The 25,593-nt window shown below is 46.6% G+C and overlaps 1 protein-coding gene across 1 annotated transcript in view; it reads right to left on the reverse strand.

Annotated features, from left to right (window-relative positions):
• Positions 1-2,052: 2,052 nt before the first annotated feature.
• The window catches only part of LOC134582596 (serine protease inhibitor A6-like), a 97,311-nt gene continuing 73,770 nt past the window's right edge, over positions 2,053-25,593 (reverse strand). The window contains exons 4-5 of the mRNA XM_063439265.1: positions 11,822-11,969; positions 2,053-2,300 (exon numbers count right to left, since the gene is read on the reverse strand). Of these exons, the coding sequence (XP_063295335.1) occupies positions 2,109-2,300; positions 11,822-11,969 (340 nt within the window). The 3' untranslated portion in view covers positions 2,053-2,108. The remainder of the gene's footprint in view (positions 2,301-11,821; positions 11,970-25,593) is intronic.

Consider the following 25,593-nt stretch of genomic DNA (forward strand, 5'->3'; position numbering starts at 1 on the left):
TTCAGCCTGTCAGCTCCAGCCCCCACGCTGCGGACAGGCTCAGGCCCTGGGGAGATAGCGCAGCTAAGCGGACAAGGGCACATGTAGGAGTGTGGGGATAGATGCGTAGGAGTGGTTTAGGAAGAATGTGTGGGTGGGATTATGTTCTATATGAGTTAGTGGGAGGGTGGTCTTACCTCAGTGCCACTTGGGATTCGGGCCAGCAAACAGCTTCCCGCCCTCCCCTTTAGTATAGTTAGTCACAGCTAGCCGGGGGTATGTCCTTTCCAATTAAGTTTGAGGGGTTATGTTTATGGATGGAGTGAGTTTAATAAGTTGGCAGGTCTCAACCTCCCCTGCTTCAAACGGTTAACATTAGGTTGCCTGAGGTTTCGTGCCCATCGAGCATGGATAAGGTTGGCTGATGGCGGGCATTGGAAAGATATGATTTATGACGAGGGGAGAGGTGAGAGCAAGTGGTGATTAGGAACCACTGTATGTTTAGTTATATATGTGTTATATATGTGTTGAGTTATATATGTTAATTTATGCTTATTTATGTCTAACAATTTTGGTTACAGAAAAGAAGAGATTTAATAAATAAAGTAATGGATGTGTTATGCAGTAATTTATTTATGTTATAATAAATGCTGTGGCCTGTTTCATCCATACTAAGTTGTCTGTCGATATTGGGGGGGAGGGGGTTTGAATGGGGTTAGTTTTGTATTAGGCTGCATCGAAATTCCCCACTACGTACATACATGTGCTCATGCACAGTGCTGCATAGAGCTGCCCTGTGTTCTGTTGACAGCAGATCTGAGTGGATGGGGGCGTTTTATGCCTCCATCAACTCAGAAGTCCCTCTGGTGGCAGTCTGAGTGACTGCAACTGGAGGTGTCCCTAGCTTTGAATGTAAACACTGTATTTTCTCAGAAAATACAGTGTTTACATGGGAAAGGCTGCAGGGAGCTATAGATTTCACCTGAACAACCTCATTAAGCTGAAGTTGTTCAGGTGACTATAGTGTCCCTTTAAGTTTATAATACAAATTTAAACCAAAGAGAAGCATCTCATTAAAAAAGTTTAACTATCCCAAGTTCTAGGTTATTTTCAATTTTTTATTATATTAAGAAACTTCATACACGTTTTTTATTTTATATATATATATATATATATATATATATATTGACAATAAAAAAGCAAATTAAGAAATATTATAAATTCAATAAGAGTAAAAAGTAAAAAAGTATGCACATTTTTTCAGATATAGGCCATGATACATTGAAACAAAAATAGCAAATATAAGAACAAGGCAAAAGCTTAGAGAAACCTCAGTAGCGGAGATATATTAAATACAGGATTGCAAACCATGGGAGCAAAATATTCTTTGGTGTACACTCCTTCAGTGTAAAGTGGGGAGTGTGAGTAACTTGTAAGTCACCAAAGATTTGGGTTGGTCATTTTACTTAGGGCCAGGGCTGGAAAGTCAAGGATGCAGTTAACTCAGTTATAACTTTTAATATGTTATTAAACATGTTGTGTGATGTTTGTCTTTGTTTAAATATACTGTTTTGAATATGTTCTGTCACTTCCCCTCTCTTTGCCATCTATTCTAAATAAAGCTAGAACCTGTTTAATCTATACAGTGTATAAGTATCCTTTACTTGTATGCTGTTCTGCCTCAAGCCCTTATAGTGATATTATTTCAGTACCATGGGTCATAATTTGTTTTTTTTTTTGGCACCATCTAATCTAAAGCTTCAGTTTCTAAATTTTGTTCTGTATTTTCTTCAGATTGTTCCCCACGTTGTCTGTTCCTTCGCAGAGGAACATGATTTCTGTAGTATTGACAGATAAAAGAGTGTGCATCTCCATGTTCCTCTGTTCCAGATTAATGGGAATCCAAAATCCTTGATAGGAATATTTTCAATCTGTAAACTTGTTTAAATATTTTAATAGTTTCCCAAGTAATCACTCAAACTCAAAAGTGCTATTAAACCACATATTTTAATGCAGCCAATTTACCAGCATTTCTTTTTACACATAACTTGTTACAGAATTATACAATGATTAGTGCAGTTTAGTAAAGACCCTGATAAATTTTTAAAGTTACATGTCACTTTATTTAATTAATTTCTTCTTGGATCCATAACTCTCCCCATGAACAGAATGCTGTTAGTTTTGTCATCATGGATGAACAAGAGAAATGCTCTGTTGACTTTAAATGATGCCGCCGTAGACCTAGCGTTTACTTCAATAGCTGTGGCCCCGCTTGCTTCTGTTCCAAATTCATTAACTTTTAATGCAGCCCGATGGAAAGCCTTAAAACAATGACAAGAAAAATAATCAGTTTTTATGTACCATATGTTTTGAAATATATTATGTATGTTTCATTTTCATGCTTACAAGCATCTATTAAGCATTGTTAAAGAGACACTCTGGACCCCTAGAGCACTTTAGTATGACTTAATTGAGTAATTAAACAATGTATGGCATATGAGAATCTATGAGTTATCGGGACAATTCCCCCCTAATCCAGATTTTACCACATGACAGGAGGCTTCGTATTTTGCATATCTCTCTTTACTAACTCCATACAGCACACACATAGAAAAAAGAACCAATCACAGGAGAGCTCTTTCTTTACTGCTCCATCAAGCAGACAGGTCAGAGTATTACTCTCCTCCATTACTTTATGTTTCTATTGCCTCTTTGAGGTTGTTTCTGTATTATATATTTTTATATACTTTGCTGTATGTTCTTGCTGTGCTTCTGTACTATGTGCAGCTGTGTAGATGTTAATGTTATACTTATTTCATAACCTTTAGTTGTGATTAATATCACTTGTAATTTATCAGTTTTATAGGCATTTCATCCTTTGTTTTGAGAAGTATTATATGTACTTTATATGTATTTAATAGATGTCATATGTATTTTATAACATGGATTTAATAGGTGTTAGTTTTAAATTTTATTATTGACTTGACAGGTTTTATGTGTAGTTATGGTAGATGTACTTTATACCATATGTATCATGACTTTTCTGGCGATTTTCCTGGCCTTCTATACTTGGAGCATCTGGGGACCCTCTTTTTCCGCTTTCCTCCTTCCCCCCAGGGTCTCATGGGGATTCTGGGTCTGGCTGGGGCTTAACCCTTTCCCTCCCGCGGTTCCCGTCGGCTCCCACTGGCTCCTGGGCATTAACCCCTTCTTCCGGCCTATCCGTTCGACCCCTTCCTCCTACAACCCTCAGGGGGACGGCCGGACTCACTGCCCTCGCTCTCTCAGGCTGCCCCATACAGTGCACCCGGTAATGTGCTGGATACTTTCCAACATCCACTACCTTGGTGCAGGGCAGTCTGTGGGGCGACCGAGCATGACGCGGTGGCCATCTTTGATCCTGCGTCTACCAGGGACCATGTTCCCCCTCCTTTACCCTTGGCGGCCATCTTTAATCTTGCGTCTCGCGAGATTATGAGCGGCCGTTTTTCTACTATCGCCCACCACGATTTCGGCGCTCGAGCGTAACATATACCTGGGCTGTCAGTTAGCCTTGCTGCTCTCGTGGCTCACGATTCTCTAACACAGACATTGCACCCCAGGGTCCCAAGTTCGAATGCAGGCAAAGGTAAGTATTCTAACTGGCCTATTATTTACAGATTTGAGTCATACCCATGTATAGTGGTTTGGGGTACTGGAACCTTTAAGGGATATCACCCCAAAAAAATCCCTTAAAGGGATAGTACCCTCAAATTCCTTAAAGATACCATTCTTGGACCCTTAGAGGGAACTCCTTAAAAGGATACCACTCTGGAACTACTTAAAAGGGATACCAAATCCTTAAAGGGATATCACCCTTGAATTCCTTAAAGGGATAGCACACTTGGACACGGAGTATCAAGATAGTACTGTATAAATACATATCAGTGATGGGATATTTGAAGGGATATCACCTGGATCAGTGTTAAGGAATCTACAGCAAGACTCTATGCCTGGTAATGGATGCTCAAAGGGATGACCCCTATCACTTAAGACTACCTGTCAGAACACGACGGAGCTTAGAGCTTGTGTTATATCCTATTATCCCTCAGAGGTCAGTCACTTTTGTCTCATTACTGCCATATGAGGCACTAAAGGGCTTATTACCCTGTGCCTGCCTGGGGTGCTGCCCCTATTACCGAGCTGCTTTTTGGAGGTCACCCTGTGGCCACCTCTGAGATCCTGGGTGAGGCCCAGTTATACAAATCCCAATATTGTGGTTTGCCCTGCTGGGACAATTTGACAACACTAAGTGACAGATACAGAATACCCTGCCGGGGTTATTGCACCTTACTGTCATTTATACAGACCCTGCTGGGGTCCACTGAAATTATTTACACTACAACAGATACCCTGTTGGGGTACCCCATATCACACACCCTGCTGGGGTTGTTTTGATACTTTGAGAAAATAAATTGCACACAATAAATTGCACACTACTACACCCTGCTGGGGTCTGCATGGTGCATTGCACACAATGAAACGGATTGTGCTCTCATCCAGTCTGTTTTATTTGGCCGCGTCCCACACTGGACGGGTACATACCCTGCGCACCTGAGGTGATCTCTGACTAGGTATAAGCAAATCTATTCGGCAAAAAAGGGGACAGAGTCGCAAGCTTCAGTGCAGAATATCCCCCATGGCGGTGCATTAATTATTGATAGAGCTGTAGGACACTCTCTATCAGGCTGATGGCCAGCACTGATGGGTTCATACCCTGTGCAACCGGGGTGAGCCCCCTACAGCACTGCTGCTTCTACTCCTACCCCTCTCAAGAGCGATTTCGAGGATTGAAAATCCGAACTTCGGATCTGGGACCAGCACTTACAGGTTCAGACCCGGTGCCCGACCGAAGGATGTCTTACGGCAACAGCCTCTACCTACAGCTGAAGGAATACCTCCATTGATAATGAATCATGGTACGGTACGGGTTTATGCCCTGTACCTATTCTGCGGCCTGCAGTTAAAGGCCCACAGGCCCGAGTAGGCATGCACTGCACTAAAATGCCGAACAGAGGCATGCGGTTACAACCGCTGAACAGGAGTTCCGAGCCGCCTACTTAACGATATATATTCCCCTTGAGGTGAATTTAATAATGGAAGTGGTGACTGACACTCTCTATCAGGGCGATGGCCAGCACGTAAGGGTTCATACCCTGTGCACCCGGGGTGAGCCCCCGCTATACGTGCGCTGCACGGTGCTGCTGAGCGGAGGCAATGCTATGGCAACCTCTATGTACTGGGTGAGCCCCAGTCTGTTTTATTTGTTCCGTGAACACTGCCTACTGTCATAGCAGACTGATCTGTTTGCCCTGCATCCTGTGCCTGAATACTGGTTTGTGCCTTACACAAGGGTATCCCTTACTACGATAAACCTACTTGACAACGTTATGCACTCGTGGCTTTGCAGCCTCTTGCTTAGAATGTCCATATCCGCTGACGGTCGGACAAACCCATGCCCTTCCATGCCGGTCAGAACGGCTCAGACGACTATAGTGACCAACGGAGGAGGTCTTTCAGGATTCACGACCTTACCATGGGCGATGCTGGACGCCGCCAAACATCGTCCAGGAACGGACATACAACTTGGGTATATCGACTGAAAAAACTGTTTCTGCTCTTCGCAGGAAACCCCAGTGTTGGCCTCTCCCATAGGATGCCCATAGCAGCACTCCTCCGCACTGACGGATGGTTGGCGGTACTGGGCGCCAAGATAGTCGGAACCCCAGGCACAAGGCACAAAGTTCCGAAGGGAACTTATTAGACATGCAAGGGTCCCACGGCTTTCATAAGGGCCCAAACCCCTAGGAGGTGTTATGCGATTACCTTTACAAGGGATTCTTTGGAACCGGTTGGCAACAGAGCCGGTCGTCGACCACTTTGGGACATCTGACCCGAGATCCGCTACCGCTAGCTCTATTACCCATATAGAGCGAGAGTCAACCAACGGTGCTCCAGATAAGCGGCAAAGAACACGGTACACACAGATACCATCAATATACCTCCTACTACATCCACAGGGGATTTCACCACATCTAGGTGAAAGGCACTCAATCCTGGGGAAGACCACTTTCACGTAGTCAACCAACTTGCCTTCAGGACCAACAGACACGCCAGGACGGTCTTCTTGCTTCCCGCTCGACCACCTTACCCAGTTTTCAGGGGACATCCTCTCCTTCCCGATCCAGTAGCTCGGAGCCTGGTGGGCCCTGATAAACTACCGAAAGAAGTAATGAATACAGGCGGGGAAGACGAGACACTCTCTTCCGGGAGAACCTCATTCAGATCACTCCAGGGAACTGAAAACTCGTCAACACCCACGTTCATCCGAGAACCAGCTGGAACCTCTTGTAGAAGACTATTCGCTCAGAGGATTTGTAGACTATTCCACAACTTGGGAATATTCGTACGACTCTCCGCGGCACCACCGTGACCCTGTACGTTGTATACCTAGACCTCTTGGTCCTATACTTCACAATACATGAATTGATAAAGAATTACTAGATCGGCTGCACCCTACTGCAGGTAACCACAGATTAAGCGGTCAGGTTTTACATCCACAGGGATGGACCAACTCATGTTTATCAGACAACATGTAGGCTCCTTCGATCCCCGTCTTCTTCACAGAAGATCAACCCGTCTCCCGGGGGAGACACATCTCATAGGGGCCGACTGATTTGGATATTACCACTCGTCATAGTATAAGTCGAGGCACGATGGTGATCGCGCTCAGTCCGACCTGACCTCCCTGGAGGACTTATGCTTCTCATGCTTAAAAGGTCTACAGTAATTCTCGAGCAAGCGAGGATCTTCTTCTGCTACATTAATGGCAAACAATTCCTCACGGAGCCGTAGGGTACTCACATCTTCTATCCCAGCAGGGTCGGCTACCTGGGGACCTGGACCCACTTTGGGGGTTTCTTGGCAGGTCAGCGGACGATCTCAGGCTGCCGGGGACCTCTTGGGAATCTGGGAACCCAGGGATGCGACGACCCTACCCCTACATCTGGACATTCACAGCCTGTCTGGTTCGGTCCTGCACCTTGATCCCTTATGTGAGGATGGAGACGGAACTGCAGCCCGTATCACTACCTGAGGATGCCCAAAGGACTAGGATCCTCTAGGATACCAACTACCCAATGTCATACATCTCCAGCTTATGAGTTGTGGAGGTCGTTCTCCTTTCACTCTATGGGACTGAACATCCTGCTGACAAACGGTCAGACTTGGTCTTGTATAATTTCCCGTTAGATGGTGTATACGTGGGCGCTCAACGGGGAAGACCTCCCCACAACGCCGAATACTGGGTCTCTCGGCACACCATAGGACTCTTATTTAGTTCTATACTCTTTTCTCAGCGTTAAAAATGCAATTACTAAAATATTTTTGGTTAGAAAATAGTTCCTCTGACACATCTCCAGCAAACAACTGGTGTACACATAAATCAGTCATGCAAGGCTATTTAATTAAATTAGCCCATATAATGAGGACTAAAAATGGTAAGACTTTAACAGATCTGTATATTGAGTTCTATAATCTATCTAAATTAAATAAACAGAATCCTTCTGCAGAAACAAAAACTAATTTAAATGCTTTACAAAAACAAATTAATTTAAAAGTTGAACAAAAAACTAAATTAAACATTCATAAATTAAAATTAAATAACTACTACACTGGAAATAGAGCAAATAAAAATCTGTCTAAAAGATTGCAAAAACAACATGCAAAAAATAGAGTGGAACAATTGATTGATTGTCAAAAGGTCTATTCGACACCTTCTTCAATTGGGGAGATATTTAATCAATTCTATGAAGATTTATACAATCTTAAATTGTCTCCCAATTTAAATGATATTCAAAACTATTTAGCTGATACTCTGATTCCAAAAGTCACATCTCAAGGTCTATTAACTCTAAATAAAAGCATTTCGGTGGACGAAGTTCAATTTCAAATAAATAGACTGCCTATTAATAAAACTCCGGGCCCTGACGGCTTTTCGAATTTATATTACAAACATATGCAGTCTCTATTAATAAATCCTCTAACAGAAATGTTTAATCAAATAGCCCTAAATGATTCTTTTCCAACCGAATTACTACAGGCAAATATTGTTCCAATACTGAAACACAATAAAATCAGTTCTGATCCCAGCAACTACAGACCTATAGCGTTAATTAACGTGGATATGAAGATAAAGATATATGCGGCCATTATTGCTGACAGAATTAAGACTATTATCACGACTCTTATTCATCCTGATCAGATTGGGTTTGTCCCGGGTAGGCTAGCGTCCAATAATACTAGGAGAATAATTGATATAGTAGATCTGGCCAATAGAGATTGGTTTCCCCTTCTGGCCCTGTCATTAGATGCCGAAAAAGCATTTGACAGGGTCGGGTGGAGTTATCTGAGTGAAGTCCTTACTGCTTTTGGGCTTACAGGTTGGATACACAATGCTATAATGGCTTTGTATTCCTCTCCCTCAACTGTGAGTCCTAACATTACAGCAGGGTGGTTTCCACTTAAAAATGGTATGCGCCAAGGGTGCCCTCTTTCTCCCTTGTTGTATATTTTGTCTATCGAGCCTTTGGCTATTAATATAAGGAGCAATCCACTGATTAAAGGTGTTCAAATGAATTTGCTGGATGTCAAAATATCACTCTACGCGGATGATGCGTTACTTACTCTTTCATCTCCAGAGTTTTCTTTAAAATCTTTAATGTTTGAAATTGACAGATATTCCAGTATTTCGAATTTCAAGTTAAATATAAATAAATCTACAGTAATGTTCTTGAACATGAATAATGATCAGGTAAATAGCCTATCCCACATTTACAAATTTATATGGACAGACTCAGAAATAAATTATCTAGGACTATTTATAACCGCTAAAGTGGCTGGAATAATGAAGAGGAACATTTGGATTCTTATGAGAAACATGAATCTTAAACTCAGAAAATGGAGAAATCTAGAAACTTCTTGGCAAGGCAAAATTAATATTATCAATTCATATATTTTGCCCAAATGGCTATATTTGTTCTCCATGATTCCACTTAAAGTCCCTAGACCTTGGTTAGCAATGATCCAATCAAGCATTAATAACTTTATTTGGAATAATAAAAAACCTAGAATTACTCAAAAGATTCTAACTAAAAAATTGTCTAATGGTGGTCTAAATTTTCCTAGTATTGTTTATAGCTACCATGCAAATATCATTAGGCATATATATCTTCTCCAGGATCCCAAACAGGTCTGCGAACCATGGTATATTATAGAGTCTGAAGTGGCTCATACAGACAAATTACAACACTCTATGTGGACAGTCACAAAGAACACTTTAATGAACTCGTCCTTAACTAGTTCGATGATATTATCTCAAACTCTGGAAGAGTGGTTAGAAATCAAGAAAAAATTACGCTTAAATAATGTTATACCTAAGTCATGTACACTTGATATATTGGAAATACTGATAAAAGACTTCTCGCTAAAGTATTGGGTTAATGCCGACAAACTAAAGATTGCAGATATTATGCAGGGAGACAATATTCTGTCTTTCCAGAGCATCATTGATATTCTTCATATCCCACGAAAATACATTTTTACCTATCTTCATATAAAACATTTTATCCACAAAAATGTTATTAAATCATCATCTATATTCGCCAAAAAATTTGAATTCATATTGGCTAAGCAACCTATTAAACAGATCACGTCTGTTGCTGCATCAATGTTGGAAGCTCTTAAGGAGTCTCCCAACAAACTGATCAAGACGTGGGAACAAGAACTGGAACTTTTGGATGACTTTGGATGACTGGAACTCCTCTTTAAGTCTGGTAAATAAACATATTCATTGTTTGAACTTGTCTGAATGCCACTTTAAAGTTCTTTATAGATGGCACTATACTCCTGCTAGACTAGCCAGAATGTATGATTCTTCTGATCCAACTTGTTGGAGATGTGGCAGTTATCCAGGTACTTATATACATATTTGGTGGACATGCCCGGCTGTTAAACATCTATGGTCTTGGGCCTTTAATATTTTTACATCTATGACTACAAACAGAATTATGGAGAATGCTGCCTCTGCTCTTTTACATCTTAATTTGTCACTCGAATCACAAAATGATATCTGTTTTGCCACTCATTGTTTAGTCGCTGTTAAAATTATTATTGCGAGACATTGGAAATCATCAAAGCCATTTAATAAACGACTACTGATTGATCAGGTCATGTTTCAAATATCGATGGAATATGAGCTGATCAATAATGTGATTTTTATCTCGAGAAAAAACAATGGTATTGGGACTGGTTAAAAAAATATAAGGGATTATTTGGACAATTCTCTCCTTAGATAGATTCTCTTATTTGAATCAATATTGGATATATTTGTTGATACACAAAAAGGGAAAAATTAAAGAAAGAGAAAACAGAAGTGAAGAAATATAGTTCAGCGATAAAGGAAAACAATTGATCTTGTGCTCTAAATTTGGTGTTGGGTTTTGTTTTTTGTTTTTTTTTCTCTTTTGTATGTTGTGTTTGTATGTTATATTATACGCTGGTCTATAACCGATCATGATACAAATATTTATGATGCTGTATAATGCAACAAAATGTGTAACAAGCTATGTAATTATTTATTTGTCTGCTATATAATATACGATTTCGATTTTTAGCTCCAATACATTTGTTGTATATTGAAAAAAATGCTTTAATAAAAATTAAAAAATAAATAAAAAAAATTGCAAAATACGAAGCCTCCTGTCATGTGGTAAAATTGAAGATTATGCTAGCTTTAGTGTACTAATAATCTTAATTTTAATAATGACAGGAGGCGAGTATTTCCCCCCCCCCCCCCCCCCGCTTCGCTGCCCACCCTTTCTATTCGTTTGCTTTGCAGATATCAGGTGCTAAGGTAGGTTTGCCTCTCACATTGGTGCTTATATGATATGTCCGTACTTCCATTATTATGGAATCCTCATTAGAGTTCTCATTACAATTACTCAGTTATCAGATTATAGTTACTATATTCTCCAATGGGATGTTAGGTGGTACTTTAATTGGAGTCACATGTTCGTGACTATGTCTAAACCTGTCACACATTCTCTTTTCAGTATGATTCGTCTTTGAAGATAATTGGCAGTTCACGTGAAACTATTGGAGATTTTATCCTTCGGATTTGTCTCAACCCTGAACTCTTTTTCGTTGTTCGAATAGAATTCTTTGAAAGTTTGCTCCTTCGCACATGGGAACTTGGAGTTGTTATTCGTTTTATTGTTTGCTATATATTTACTTCTGCTTGTTGTCGCTTTATGAAAGAGGAAATGATAAGGTCACATTGCCTTGTGTACATCCTGCTCTCCTGTGATTGGTTCTTTTTTCTATGTGTTTCTTTACTGCTGTATGGAGTTAGTAAAGAGAGATATGCAAAATACTCGCCTCCTGTCATTATTAAAATTAAGATTATTAGTACACTAAAGCTAGAATAATCTTCAATTGTATTTGACCTCGATAAGTATACGCTAAGTGTCTACTCCATTGTAACTTTGTTTGTATTTGTCTATATTGGTCTTTAAGAAAACCCTGTAATAAAATCATTGTGTGTGCCTTCATTCTATGTTGGTATTCTATGTGATCAGCTGAAATACCTTTTTAAATACTAAGAGCTAACGTAGTCCCACATACTTACGAGTTTAATATTTTTGCATACAATATTTTTCATATTAAACTATAATATTTTAACATTCATATTTCATACAGGAAGTATACTATTTATGATCTGTGACAAAAAAGATAAACTACTTACTTTGGAGACGTAAAGATTATCAGTACCAGAAATTCCAGACAAATTGGCTTTCGGAGTGAAAACATCTTTCATTCCCATGATTTGAAGGATCTCTTTAAGAAGGATTTCTGAGCTGAAGTCAAGCTTGGGTAAATATAGCTCCACAAGGCTTTAGAAGACAAAAGATAACATGAGCAGAAGCCTTCCTGGACCACTCAGGAATGTAGAAAAAAACAAAACACTTACTTATATAATAGTAATAATAAAAAAATAAAAAAAAAAGTAAAAGTGAATCTTACTGGCAGAAGATGTTTCGTATTAATTTTTATCAGTAAGTTATGTGGTAAGGAGTCAAATCTATTGTGTCCATGCTACCTCTTATTTCATATGCATTCTTTTTCTACTCAACAGTAATAGTGGAATTTAAACTAAGAAACTATGTAACTGTTCCATGTAGAATATACATAAAGTATACAATACATGCACTTTTTTTCTTGAGATGTCACCCTAACTTTGATAGTCACAGCTGTCTCATTTATGCACGTAAAGCATTGTTAAAAGACCTGGTGAGTGGTTATTGATATTAATTGTCTTAATTGTTTTATTGTATGTATCGGATCGACGGGCACCCCGACTGGGTACCTCAGTTGAAGGATGCTCCTAGCGCTTCCTGAGGACTCCAAGCACTGCAGCATACACCATAACATCCGTAGACTCCTCCAGAGAGAAAGGCAGGAACAAGCTCTTACAGGAGCTTAGTAGTGATTTAGCAAGGGAGTATGAATAGCATAGCAATCCCTTGTAGCAGATTTCCCCAATAAGAGACGGCACTCCAAATTGAGGGTGAGGTAGAACTCCTTTACTTGGCACCAAAGGGCCTTCTTTTATGCAGGTTTTACAGATACAGTACCGCCCACAGGGTTTTGTAAAATAACCAACAAAGCACCTAACATACAGTAAACCCACACCCATTCACTCCAACAAAATCCTCCCCTCTGCCTGTGATATAATTACTGCACACAATGGGTTAATGTAATTATCACAGAAAAATATATACTTTTTATATATACACTGTAACTTTAAAAATATACATCCATCCAAACATACATTTTCAGAACCAGCATACTTGAAATATAAACATAACCAAAATTCAGCCAAATCCGTCCAGTACTTAAAAAGTTAGGTGGAAGTCCTTTATGACCGACAGCAAGCACATTTACCTGCCCAAAACAGTTCCATAGATTTGGGCTGTGCGATCGGTCAATTTCACACTGAAAAATGACTAAGTCTCATTCGAATGCACCAACGAGGTCGTATACAGGGCCGGTGCAAGGATTTTTGCCGCCCTAGGCAAAAAATTTTTTGCTGCCCCCCCATATGTCCTGCCCACCATGTGACATCACAATGCCACGCCCATACGCTCTGCCATATGGGCCAACGCCAGTCTTCACAAAGTGTCTTGTATCTGAAAAGACAGTGTGTTTACATTAAAAAGCCTACAGGCACAGGCTATAGACACCAGAACCACTACATTATGCTGTAGTGCTTCTGGTGACTATAGTATGCATTTAATGTGAGGTAAATTAGAGATTAGTGCCACTAATAATATATTGGATTGCCTACTTACCACCAGATGAGGACAAGAGGCTGATGATGGGCTCAGTCTGGCTTCACAGGTCTGGTGTAGAAGAGGCTCTCTGGAGACTGTTTTTAACAGTGCTCACAACAATTAACGAACAGGAAGCAGCTCCATTTTTTAGGGCCCCTTACACAGCTCAAGGTCTGGGCCCCCAGGGGGCATACGCCTACAATGCCCACCCAGAAATCCACCTACATGGCCCATCCATGAGTTGGGGATTTTTTATGTGTGCAATTTGTGTAAGGGATGTAGTGTGTTTATATGGGATGTAGTGTGTGTTTGCGTGTAAGGAATGCATTGTATGTTTCTGTGTGTGTGTGTGTGTGTGTGTGTGTAAGGGGTGCAAGGTTTGTTTCTGTGTATGTAATTGAATGCAGTGTGTGTCTGTAAGGGGTGCATTAATTATGTAAGAGAACGTAAGGGATGTATTGTGTGTGAGTAGGAATGCATTGTATGTTTCTGTGTGTGTGTGTCACTTAGTGCTCTCCCTTGGCCCCCTGTCCCTCTGCAGTCCCCCCTTGGTGGTCTTCTCACTCCCCTCTCCCCCCCTTAGTGGTCCTCCCTCTCCCAAACCCCTTAGTAGACCTTCCCCTACTCCCACCACCCCCTTAGTGGTAATCTCCCCCCCCCCCCCTTAGTGGTCCTTACCCTCCTTCCCTCTCCTTAGTAGTCCTCCCTCCTTACTCCCCTTTGGTGGTCCATCCCCCCCTTACTGGTCCTCCCTCTCCCAAACACCTAGTGGACCGCACCTCCTCCTCCCTCAGTGGTCCTTACCTTCCCACCCCCGTTCCCCCTGTGTTCCTTCACCCCCCTCCCCCAGTGGTCCTGAATCACCCCTCCCCTAGTGGTCCTTACCCTCCCCTCCCCTAGTAGTCCTTACCCTCCCTTCCCCTAGTGGTCCTTCCTCCCTCCTCCCCTCCCCTAGTAGTCCTTACCCTCCCTCCCCTCCCCTAGTGGTCCTTCCTCCCCCTCCTCTAGTGGTCCTTACCCCCCCCAGTGGTTCTTATCCCCCTGGTCCTTACCCACCCCCAGTGGTCCTTATCCACCCCCCCCCTCCCCTAGTGGTCCTTATCCCCCCTCTCCCTCCCTCCCCTAGTGGTCCTTATCCTCCCTCCCCTCCGCTAGTGGTCCTTACCGCCCCCTCATGGTCCTTACCCCCCCGCCAGTGGTCCTTACCCCCTCCAGTGGTCCTTACCCACCCCAGTGGTCCTTATCCACCCCCTCCCTCCCCTAGTGGTCCTTATCCCCCTCTCCCTCCCTCCCCTAGTGGTCCTTATCCTCCCTCCCCTCCCCTAGTGGTCCTTACCCCCCCTCATGATCCTTACCCCCCCTGGTCTTTACCCACCCCAGTGGTCCTTATCCACCCCCTCCCTCCCCTAGTGGTCCTTATCCTCCCTCCCTCCCTCCCCTAGTGGTCCTTACCCCCCTCATGATCCTTACCCCCCCAGTGGTCCTTATCTCCCCTCTCCCTCCCTCCCCTACTGGTCCTTATCCCCCCTCTCCCTCCCTCCCCCTCCCTCCCCTACTGGTCCTTATCCTCCCTCCCCTAGTGGTCCTTTCCCCCCCTCATGGTCCTTACCCCCCCATGGTCCTTACCCCCCCCCAGTGGTCCTTATCCTCCCTCCCCTCCCCTAGTGGTCCTTTCCCCCCCTAGTGGTCCTTTCCCCCCCTCATGGTCCTTACCCCGCCTGGTCCTTATCCCCCCCTCCCCCCTAGTGGTCCTTATACCCCCCCCTCCCCTAGTGGTCCGTCCGTTATCCCCCCCTCCCCTAGTGGTCCGTTATTCCCCCCCCCACCCTAGTGGTCCGTTATCCCCCCCCCCTCCCCTAGTGGTCCGTTATCCCCCCTCCCCTAGTGGTCCGTTATTCCTCCCCCTCCCCCTCCCCTAGTGGTCCGTTATCCCCCCCTCCCATAGTGGTCCTTACCCTCCCCTCCTGCCCATGTAGCGTGGCCGGGCAGCGCGGAACCCGGGACAGGAACCTCTGTTTCCTGTACCCGGCCGCGAGCGGACTGACAGGAAGTGCTCACTCAGTGAGCGCTTCCCTTCAGTCCACCGGCGGCCGGGTACAGGAAACAGAGGTTCCTGTCCCGGGTTCCGCGCCGCCCGGCCACGCTACATGGAGAGACCGGCAGGAGGGAGAGCTCTGCGCTTCCCTCCTGCCGGTCACTGAAACCCGCCCGCCCTCCATGCAGCAGTGCTGCGCCGCCTGGGGCTTGTTAAAGCGCTCAGGCGGCGCAGCATGAGGAGGCGCAGCGGGGACAGGGATCCGGCGCCCCCTGATAAGTTGCGCCCCCTGGGCGGCTGCCTAGGTCGCCTTACAGGTGGCGCCGGCCCTGGTCGTATAACTGTCACGATTCGGGGAACCCAACACGCTAACACACACACACAGAAAAGGTGCAGTACCGGACCTTTGAGTGGCCGGGCTAAGCACACACAGAATAGTCAGGAGACAAGCCGAGTAAGGGGAACCAGAAGACAGAATAACGAGAAACAATAACAATAACAATAACGAGGGCAGGGAGGAACAGGAAAGGTAAGTATATAAACCATAAGGTTAATTCTGATTGGATAATTTCCAGTAAGAATTAACAATCACATGTGGGAGGTATCTAAACCTCCCACTGTGATTGAGGCACTGTGCCTTTAACGCCGGGTCAGGTGACTGACCCCGGTCTGTCATATATTGGGCGGTCTCCCAGCGTGCAGCGTCATGCATGCTGCCGCTGGGGGACGTGGAGGAAGACGCGGGCGGCATCCAAAGGCTGGAGGGATGCCGCTCGCCGAGCCCACGCGGAGGAGGGGACCGCGGACGGCTGGAGGGTGAGTACTGCGAGCGGAGTGCAGCCTCCCCTCGCAGCCGCCCGCGGGATCCCGACATTACCCCCCCCCCCGAAGACCACCCGGAGGACGGGAAGCAGAAGGCTTCAAAGGAAACCGGGCATGAAAGGAGCGGACCAAAGAGGGAGCGTGCAGATCAGAGCTAGAAACCCAAGACCGCTCCTCAGGACAGTACCCCTTCCAATCTACCAAATACTGTAGCCGGCCCCTTGAAACACGAGAGTCGAGAAGGTCAGACACCTCGTACACGTCACTAGGGACAGCGCGAGGGGAAACTGGCCGCTCGAGGGGACGAGAGAACCGGTTACACAGCAAGGGCTTCAAAAGTGAGACGTGAAACGTGTTCGGAATACGCATGGAAGGAGGCAGGTCAAGGGAGTAGGAAACGGGGTTAACCCTACGCAACACCTTGTAGGGACCAAGAAATCTGGGAGCAAACTTCATCGAGGGAACCTTGAGACGAAGGTTCCTGGAGGACAACCACACCCTATCACCCGGAACATAAGAAGGGGCCGCAACCCTACGGCGATCAGCAAACTTCTTCTGAGCAGCTGCTGAACGAGCCAGTGCAACATGGACCTGATCCCACATCTTCCACAAAGTGGCGAGGTGCTGGTCCAAGGCGGGCATTCCCTTGTCGGAGAACGCACCGGGAAGGACAGAAGGCCGAAACCCATAAGCAACCTCAAAAGGACTTAAGCCAGTAGACGAATGAGACACCGTATTCCTGGCAAATTCAGCCCACGGAAGGAGGCGAGACCAGCCGTCCTGGTGCGCATTAGTGAAGCAGCGCAAATACAATTCCACAGACTGATTAGCACGTTCGGCCGCACCATTAGATTGCGGGTGATAGTAGGAAGTGAACGACAAGGAGACCCCCATCTCAGCACAAAAGCCCCTCCAAAACCGAGAGACAAATTGAGGGCCCCTGTCAGATACGATATCCTGAGGTACCCCATGCAAGCGGAACACTTCTTTGGCAAACACCTGAGCTAGCTGAACCGCAGAAGGCAGTTTCTTAAGCGGAATAAAGTGCGCCATTTTAGAGAACCTGTCCGTCACAGTCAATATCACTGTCTGACCATCAGAAAGCGGAAGGTCTACAATTCAATCCATGGATAAGTGGGTCTATGGTTTCTTGGGTATAGATAGAGGCATCAGTAGACCCTGGGGTCTCCCATTAGGGGACTTACACTGCATACAGACCCGACAAGCCTGTACAAAATCCATTATGTCTCGTTTAAGTGTAGGCCACCGGAACTGTTGAAGGAGGCCCTTATAGGTTTTGGAAACCCCCGGATGACCAGCAGTTTTGGCGGTGTGAAATAAAGTCAACAACTTTTTTCTGTCATTTGCTTTAACGTATAGTTTACCAACCGGCGTCTCAGGGGCTGCTTGGGTTTGGTATGTCTTAATACTATCAAGGAAAGGAGATGAAACAACCAAACGGGTAGCAGCTATTATCTGAGACGCAGGTACTATAGGTTCAGGAGTCGGGTTAACAAATTCTAATGGTTCATGCTGTCGAGAGATAGCGTCTGCTTTGGCATTACGGCAACCAGGTCTATAGGTGATCACGTATTGGAAGCGTGAAAGAAATAGAGACCATCTAGCCTGTCGAGCGGATAACCTTCTAGCATCCGCTATATAGGAGAGGTTCTTATGGTCTGTTATAACCATAATTTTGCGTCTAGAACCCTCTAATAAGTACCTCCATTCCTTAAAAGCTAACACAATAGCTAAAAGTTCCCTGTTCCCAACATCGTAATTCCTTTCCGGATCAGACAACCTTTTAGAAAAATAACAACAGGGATGGAGGGGTTTGTCATACGACAACCTCTGTGACAGTACTGCTCCCACACCCGACTCAGAAGCGTCTACTTCCATAACAAAGGGAAGAGAAGGATTGGGGTGGTGCAGCACTGGAGCAGAGGCAAATGCTTTCTTGAGAGTTTCGAAGGCCTTAAGGGCTTCAGAAGTCCAAACCCTAGGGTGTAGACCTTTTTTAGTCAGCTTCGTTATAGGAGAGATAAGTGGTGAAAAGTTTTTTTATAAATTTCCTATAATAGTTGGCAAATCCTATGAAACGCTGGATAGCCTTCAGTCCTTGGGGAAATGGCCAAGACAGTATGGCTTCCAATTTAGCAGGATCCATACTGAAACCCTGTTCAGTAATTATATAACCTAGGAATTGCACAGAGGTCTGATCGAATAAACATTTTTCTAACTTACAGTAGAGTCCGTTCTGTAATAACCTTTTGAGCACCATCCTAACATGGTTATGGTGTGACTTCAAATCAGGGGAATACACAAGTATGTTGTCAAGGTACACCACGGCACAGACATGCAATAGATCCCTAAGGACAACGTTTATGAGGTCCTGAAACACAGCAGGAGCATTACACAGTCCAAAAGGCATGACCAGATATTCGTAATGCCCACTGCGTGTGTGAACGCTGTCTTCCACTCGTCATTCTCCTTTATACGGACAAGGTTATAAGCCCCCCTGAGGTCTAATTTAGTGAACAACTTAGAACCTTTAACACGATCAAACAACTCAGTCATGAGGGGGATAGGGTAGGCGTTCTTAATCGTTATATTGTTTAGACCCCTGTAGTCTATACATGGCCTCAAATCGCCCTCCTTCTTTGCCACAAAGAAGAAACCAGCACCAGCAGGGGAGGAGGACCTTCTAATAAAACCTTTACTTAGGGATTCCCGTATGTACTCCATGATCTGATTTTCTTTCTCAGAAAGAGGGTAGACCTTTCCCCTAGGAGGCATAGTACCCGGTAACAGGTTTATGGCACAGTCGTACTCACGACGTGGAGGTAGCTTATCTGCCTCCCTTTTTTCAAAAACCAAGGCAAGGTCTGCATATACAGAAGGGACAGAAACCGAAAGTGGTTTAGCCGTGGGCACGTTGAGTAAACAAACAGGACGTACATGAGCAATACAGTCTTGTTGACAAGATTCCCCCCAGGAGAGTATGTCTAAACAACCCCAGTCAAGTACAGGGTTGTGCTTAACCAACCAGGGAAAACCCAGAACGATGGAGGCAGTAGGAGAGTCAATTATTTGGATGGTTAACCTTTCCTTGTGCAAAGCACCCACAGACATAACTATTTCCTGGGTTTCATGGGTCACCAGGGGTTTCTCAAGGGGTCTACCATCTATGGCCTCAACGGCCAAGGGTGTGGCCTTTCGGATCAAAGTCAGGGCTGCGGTTTTGTCAAAGTTCTCGTCCATAAGGTTGTCTGCCGCACCTGAATCGATCAAGGCTTTGGTTGTTATAGTGGTTTTATTGACCAAAAGAGAAACCGTAATAAACGGTCTGGAGATGGACACATGAGGGGACAAAGTCATAACACCCGAGGTCGAAACCTCTCTAGGCTTTAGGTGCTGTAGTTTCCCTGTACCTTAGGGCAGGCATTACAGTGGTGCCCCCTCTTCCCACAATAATGGCATAACCCCTCCCTTCTACGGTACGCTCTATCGGCCTCAGTTAACCCCGTAGCACCTAATTGCATGGGTTCTGGGGATGGTTGCCTAGGAGTGGGTACCGCTAGTAGTGCAGTACTGGGTAGAGCAGGTAACACCCGTGTATCCAGCCGTCTTTAACTACGCCTCTCTCTAATACGGTTATCAATAAGAATCATATAGTCTATAACATCATCTAGAAGAACAGGCAATTCCCTGGATGCTATTTCATCCAGTATATAAGCGGCCAAACCCTCCTGAAAGGCTGTTACGAGGACGTCATTATTCCAAACCACTTCAGCTGCTAGAGTGCGGAATTCGATAGTGTAATCCGCTACAGATCTGTTACCCTGTCGGACCCTAAGCAGAGCTTTGCCAGCAGAAGCAACCCTGCCGGGTTGATCAAACGTACGTTTGAAAGCTGTCAGAAAATCTGCAAAGGACATAGGAGACGTATTCTCCCACATGGGGTTGGCCCATGCTAAAGCTCTCCCGGACAAATGGTTTATCAAAAGGGCAATTTTAGATCTGTCAGTGGGATAGGAACGTGGATTCATCACCAAATGGATGTCGATTTGGTTGAGGAAACCACGACACAATGCTGGGTCACCGCTGTAGCGCTGTGGCGGCGTCATGTGAACTACATGAGAAGGAACGGGTACTGGAGTGGGCAGGGGAGGGCTGGCAGCCTTAGGCCTGGGGGGCAAAACCAGTCAAGTGGCCCATTGCGTCACCAAATCAGTTCACCATCCATGCCCACCTTTTCCTGGTTTTATAACGGATATTGATGTTATGCTAATCAGTAGCTCTTTGCCATACCCGCTCCTTCATGGCTCTGACTTTCAATGTTGTCAGAGCACAGGCTGAGAATCTCTGAGCCTGTGCTCTGACTCACTAACTGAGCGCCGGAACCACGAGGGAGAGGATATGATCTGACTGCACCTACTGCTGGTGCGCACCAGTGGACCACCAGCGAATCGTATAAATTAAATATGCTGGTGTACCCAACTTGTGAGCTGTGTTGGCCGCCGGGTGCCTCTGTTGTCATGGCACCCTGCGTGACCGCACAGCTTGCCCACCCCAACGGCTGGCCCTGCTGACACACACTGACGTTACTACTTAGACATCCCTCAATATTAATACAGACATCAGAGTAAACACCAATAAACTGTGGAAACAGAGCTGATCCCTCCAAATTTATAAAGGTTTGCTTAGAGGATTTATTCAAGATTAAATCATGCCTCCTCCTCTCTCTCCCCCATGCGCTGCTCTGTAGGCTGGGAGGAAGTGAAGAGTAATCAGTCTCCCAGCACAATGCCACCTGTGGCTGCATGGGGAACAGCTGTTTAATGTAATGCTTGCAGGACGGCTAGCTGCCGCAGAACCTCTTTGTTTCCGTCTCTGCAAAGGGCTCCAGGCACTGTTTGTTGTGAGTGTGAGCCACTGTAAATTAGGGGCAGAGGGCACTTGCACTGCGGTCAAGACGGGTCTGGGCAGAAGGAGAATGCAGTGCAATCAGTGCACTCCCCTCCTGTGGGTCACCAGTACACTGGTGCACCTGCCCAGGGTCAGAGCCGGTGCAAGGATTTTTGCCGCCCTAGACAAAATATAAATTTGCCGCCCCCCCCATGTGACATCACAATGCCCCACCCATATGATCTGCCATATGAACTAACGCCAGTGCTGCACACAGTGTGTGTTTACATTAAAAAGCCTGCAGGGACCAGCTATAGACACCAGAACAACTTCATTAAGCTATAGTGTCCCTTTAATGTGAGGTAAATTATAGATTAGTGTCACTAATAATATACTAGATTGCCTACTTACAATTAGATGAGGATGATGATGGGCTGCAGTTTGGCTCCACTGGTCTGGTGTAGAACAGGATCTCTGGAGGCTGTTTGCAACTGTGGTCACAAAATTCAATGTTCTGGGAGAATTGGAAGCAGCTCCATTTTTTGGGGGCCTCTTACACAGCTCAAGGTCTGGGCCCCAGTGCCTGACGGTGAGTATGCCCATAAGGCCCACTCATAAGTCCACTTATATGTTCCACCCACCCATGAGTTGGCTCACAGGGAGTGGAGTGTGTAGGGGATGTGTTATGTGTTATTGTAGAGGATCTAATATGTGTGCTTATGGTATGTAGTGTATAGGGATACCAGTTTGTGCAGGTGATGCAGTGTGTATTTGTGTATAAGGGATGTATTATGTGTTTCTGGTTGTGTGTAAGGGATGCATTGTGTGAATCTGTGTTTGTATGCATAAGGGATGCAAGGTGTGTGTTTGTATGTGTGTGCATTGAGTGTAAGAGATGCATTGTGTTTCTGTGTGTATGTAAGAAAAACAGTGTGTGTGTTTGCATGTGTGTGTAAGGGTTTGCATTGCATGTTTCTGTGTATGTGTGCAAATGATGCATTGTCTTTGTGTGTAAGGGTTGCATTGTGTGTGTGTGTGTGTGTAATGGATGCATTGTGTGTTTCTCTGTGTGTAAGGGAAGCATGTTGTGTTTCTGTGTATGTATAGGGATGCATTGTGTGTTTCTGTGTATGTATAGGGATGCATTGTGTGTGTGTGTGTGTGTGTGCGTAGTGTGAAAGAGCTCCCTGTCTTGCCCCCTGTCCTATAGAGCTGTCCCTTATGTCCCTTAGAGCTCTCCCCTGCCCCTTAGTGGTCTCTCCTCTCCCCCACCCTCCCCTAGCGGTCTCTTCTCACACTCACCCACCCTCCCTGTGCTCTTCTCATCCCCCCCTCTACCCTCCCTGTGTTCTTCTCACTCCTCCCTCTGTGTGTTCTCCTCGCACCCCCTGTGTTCTTCTTACCCCCCTCCTCCCTGTGTTCTTCTTACTTACCCCCTTCTTCTTATTACTCCCCCCTTCTTCTTACTCCCCCCTTCTCCTTCTTACGCCCCTCTTTTTCTTATCTCCCCTCCTTCTTACTTCCCCCTTCTTCTTACTCCCCCCTTCGTCTTACTCTCCACTCTTCTTCTTCTTACTCCCCCTCTTTTTCTTACTCCCTCCTCTTCTTCTTCTTACTCCCTCCTCTTCTTCTTCTTACTCCCTCCTCTTCTTCTTCTTACTCCCCCCCCCCTTTTTCTTACCCCCCTCTTTTTCTTACCCCCCTCTTTTTCTTATCTCCCCTCCTTCTTACTCCCCCCTCCCCCTCTTCTTACTCCCCTCCCCTCTTCTTCCCCCCTCTTTTTCTTTTCTCCCCTCCTTCTTACACTCCCCCCTCCCCTCTTTTTACTCCCCCCTCCTCTTACTCCGCCCCTCCCCTTACTCCCCCCCTCTTATTATCCCCCCTCCCCTCTTCTTACTCCCCCTTCTTCTTACTCTCCCCCCTCGCCTCTTCTTACTCCCCCTCTCCCATCTTACTCCCCCCTCTTCTTACTCCCCTCTTACTCCCCGCTCCCCTCTTCTTATTCTCTCCCCTCTTCTTACTCCCCCCTTCCCTCCCCTCCTCTTACTCCCCCCTCCCCTTCTCTTACTCCCCCTCCCCTTACTCTCCCCCCTCTTCTTACTCTCCCCCCTCCCCTCTTCTTACTCTCCCCCCCTCCCCTCCCCTCTTCTTACTCCCCCCTCCCCTCTTCTTACTCTCCCCCCTCTTCTTACTCTCCCCCCTCTTCTTACTCTCCCCCCTCTTCTTACTCTCCCCCCTCTTCTCTTCTTACTCCCCCCCCTCTTCTTACTCCCCCCTCCCCTCTTCTTACTCCCCCCTCCCCTCTTCTTACTCCCCCCTTCTTACTCCCCCTACCCTCTTCTTACTCTCCCCCCTCTTCTTACTCCCCCTCCCCTCTTCTTACTCCCCCTCCCCTCTTCTTACTCTCCCCCCCTCTTCTTACTCCCCCCTCCCCTTCCCTCTTCTTACTCCCCCTCCCCTCTTCTTACTCTCCCCCCTCTTCTTACTCTCCCCCCTCTTCTTACTCTCCCCCTCTTCTCTTCTTACTCCCCCCTCCCCTCTTCTTACTCCCCCCTCCCCTCTTCTTACTCCCCCCTCCCCTCTTCTTACTCCCCCCTCCCCTCTTCTTACTCCCCCCTTCTTACTCCCCCTCCCCTCTTCTTACTCTCCCCCCTCTTCTTACTCCCCCTCCCCTCTTCTTACTCTCCCCCCCTCTTCTTACTCCCCCCTCCCCTTCCCTCTTCTTACTCTCCCCCCTCCCCTTCCCTCTTCTTACTCTCCCCCCTCCCCTCTTCTTACTCCCCCCTCCCCTCTTCTTACTCTCCCCCCCTCTTCTTACTCCCCCCTCCCCTCTTCTTACTCCCCCCTCCCCTCTTCTTACTCCCCCCTCTTCTTACTCTCCCCCCTCTTCTTACTTCCACCCCCCCACTCCCCTCTTCTTACTTCCACCCCCCCACTCCCCTCTTCTTACTTCCACCCCCCTCCCCCCTCTTCTTACTTCCACCCCCCTCCCCTCTACTTACTTCCACCCCCCCTCCCCTCTACTTACTTCCACCCCCCACTCCCCTCTTCTTACTTCCACCCCCCACCACTCCCCTCTTCTTACTTCCACCCCCCCCACTCCCCTCTTCTTACTTCCACCCCCCCACTCCCCTCTTCTTACTTCCACCCCCTCCCCTCTTCTTACTTCCACCCCCCTCCCCTCTACTTACTTCCACCCCCCCTCCCCCCTCCCCTCTTCTTACTCCCCCCTTCTTACTCCCCCTCCCCTCTTCTTACTCTCCCCCCTCTTCTTACTCCCCCTCCCCTCTTCTTACTCTCCCCCCCTCTTCTTACTCCCCCCCTCCCCTTCCCTCTTCTTACTCTCCCCCCTCCCCTCTTCTTACTCCCCCCTCCCCTCTTCTTACTTTCCCCCCCTCTTCTTACTCCCCCCTCCCCTCTTCTTACTCCCCCCTCCCCTCTTCTTACTCCCCCCTCTTCTTACTCTCCCCCCTCTTCTTACTTCCACCCCCCCACTCCCCTCTTCTTACTTCCACCCCCCCACTCCCCTCTTCTTACTTCCACCCCCCTCCCCCCCTCTTCTTACTTCCACCCCTCCCCTCTACTTACTTCCACCCCCCTCCCCTCTACTTACTTCCACCCCCCACTCCCCTCTTCTTACTTCCACCCCCCCACCACTCCCCTCTTCTTACTTCCTACCCCCCCACTCCCCTCTTCTTACTTCCACCCCCCCCCACTCCCCTCTTCTTACTTCCACCCCCTCCCCTCTTCTTACTTCCACCCCCCTCCCCTCTACTTACTTCCACCCCCCTCCCTCCCTCCCCTCTTCTTACTTCCACCCCCCCTCCCTCCCCTCTTCTTACTTCCCCCCTCCCTCCCCTCTTCTTACTTCCCCCCTCCCTCCCCTCTTCTTACTTCCCCCCTCCCTCCCCTCTTCTTACTTCCCCTCTCCCTCCCCTCTTCTTACTTCCCCTCTCCCTCCCCTCTTCTTACTTCCCCCTCCCTCCCCTCTTCTTACTTCCCCCCTCCCTCCCCTCTTCTTACTTCCCCCCTCCCTCCCCTCTTCTTACTTCCCCCCTCCCCTCTTCTTCTTACCCCCTCCCCTGTAGCGTGGCCGAGCTGCTCTCCGGTCCCGGCCGGAGTGATGGGAAGGTGCACGCTCAGTGTGCACTTCCTGTCAGTCCGGCCGGTTACAGGAAACAGAAACTCCGCGCGGAACAGGAGTTTCTGTTTCCTGTAACCGGCCGGACTGAAAGGAAGGTGCACACTGAGCGTGCACCTTCCCATCACTCCGGCCGGGACCGGAGAGCAGCTCGGCCACGCTACAGGGGAGGGGAGGGGAGAATCTGTTCTGCAGCCGCCTGAGCGCTCTTTACAGAGCGCTCAGGCGGCTGCAGCATTTAAAGGGCCGGCCCGCCGCGGCCGGTCTTAATGGGATTT

Source organism: Pelobates fuscus, chromosome 13, assembly GCF_036172605.1.
Source record: "Pelobates fuscus isolate aPelFus1 chromosome 13, aPelFus1.pri, whole genome shotgun sequence".
NCBI classification, from domain to species: Eukaryota; Metazoa; Chordata; class Amphibia; order Anura; family Pelobatidae; genus Pelobates; species Pelobates fuscus.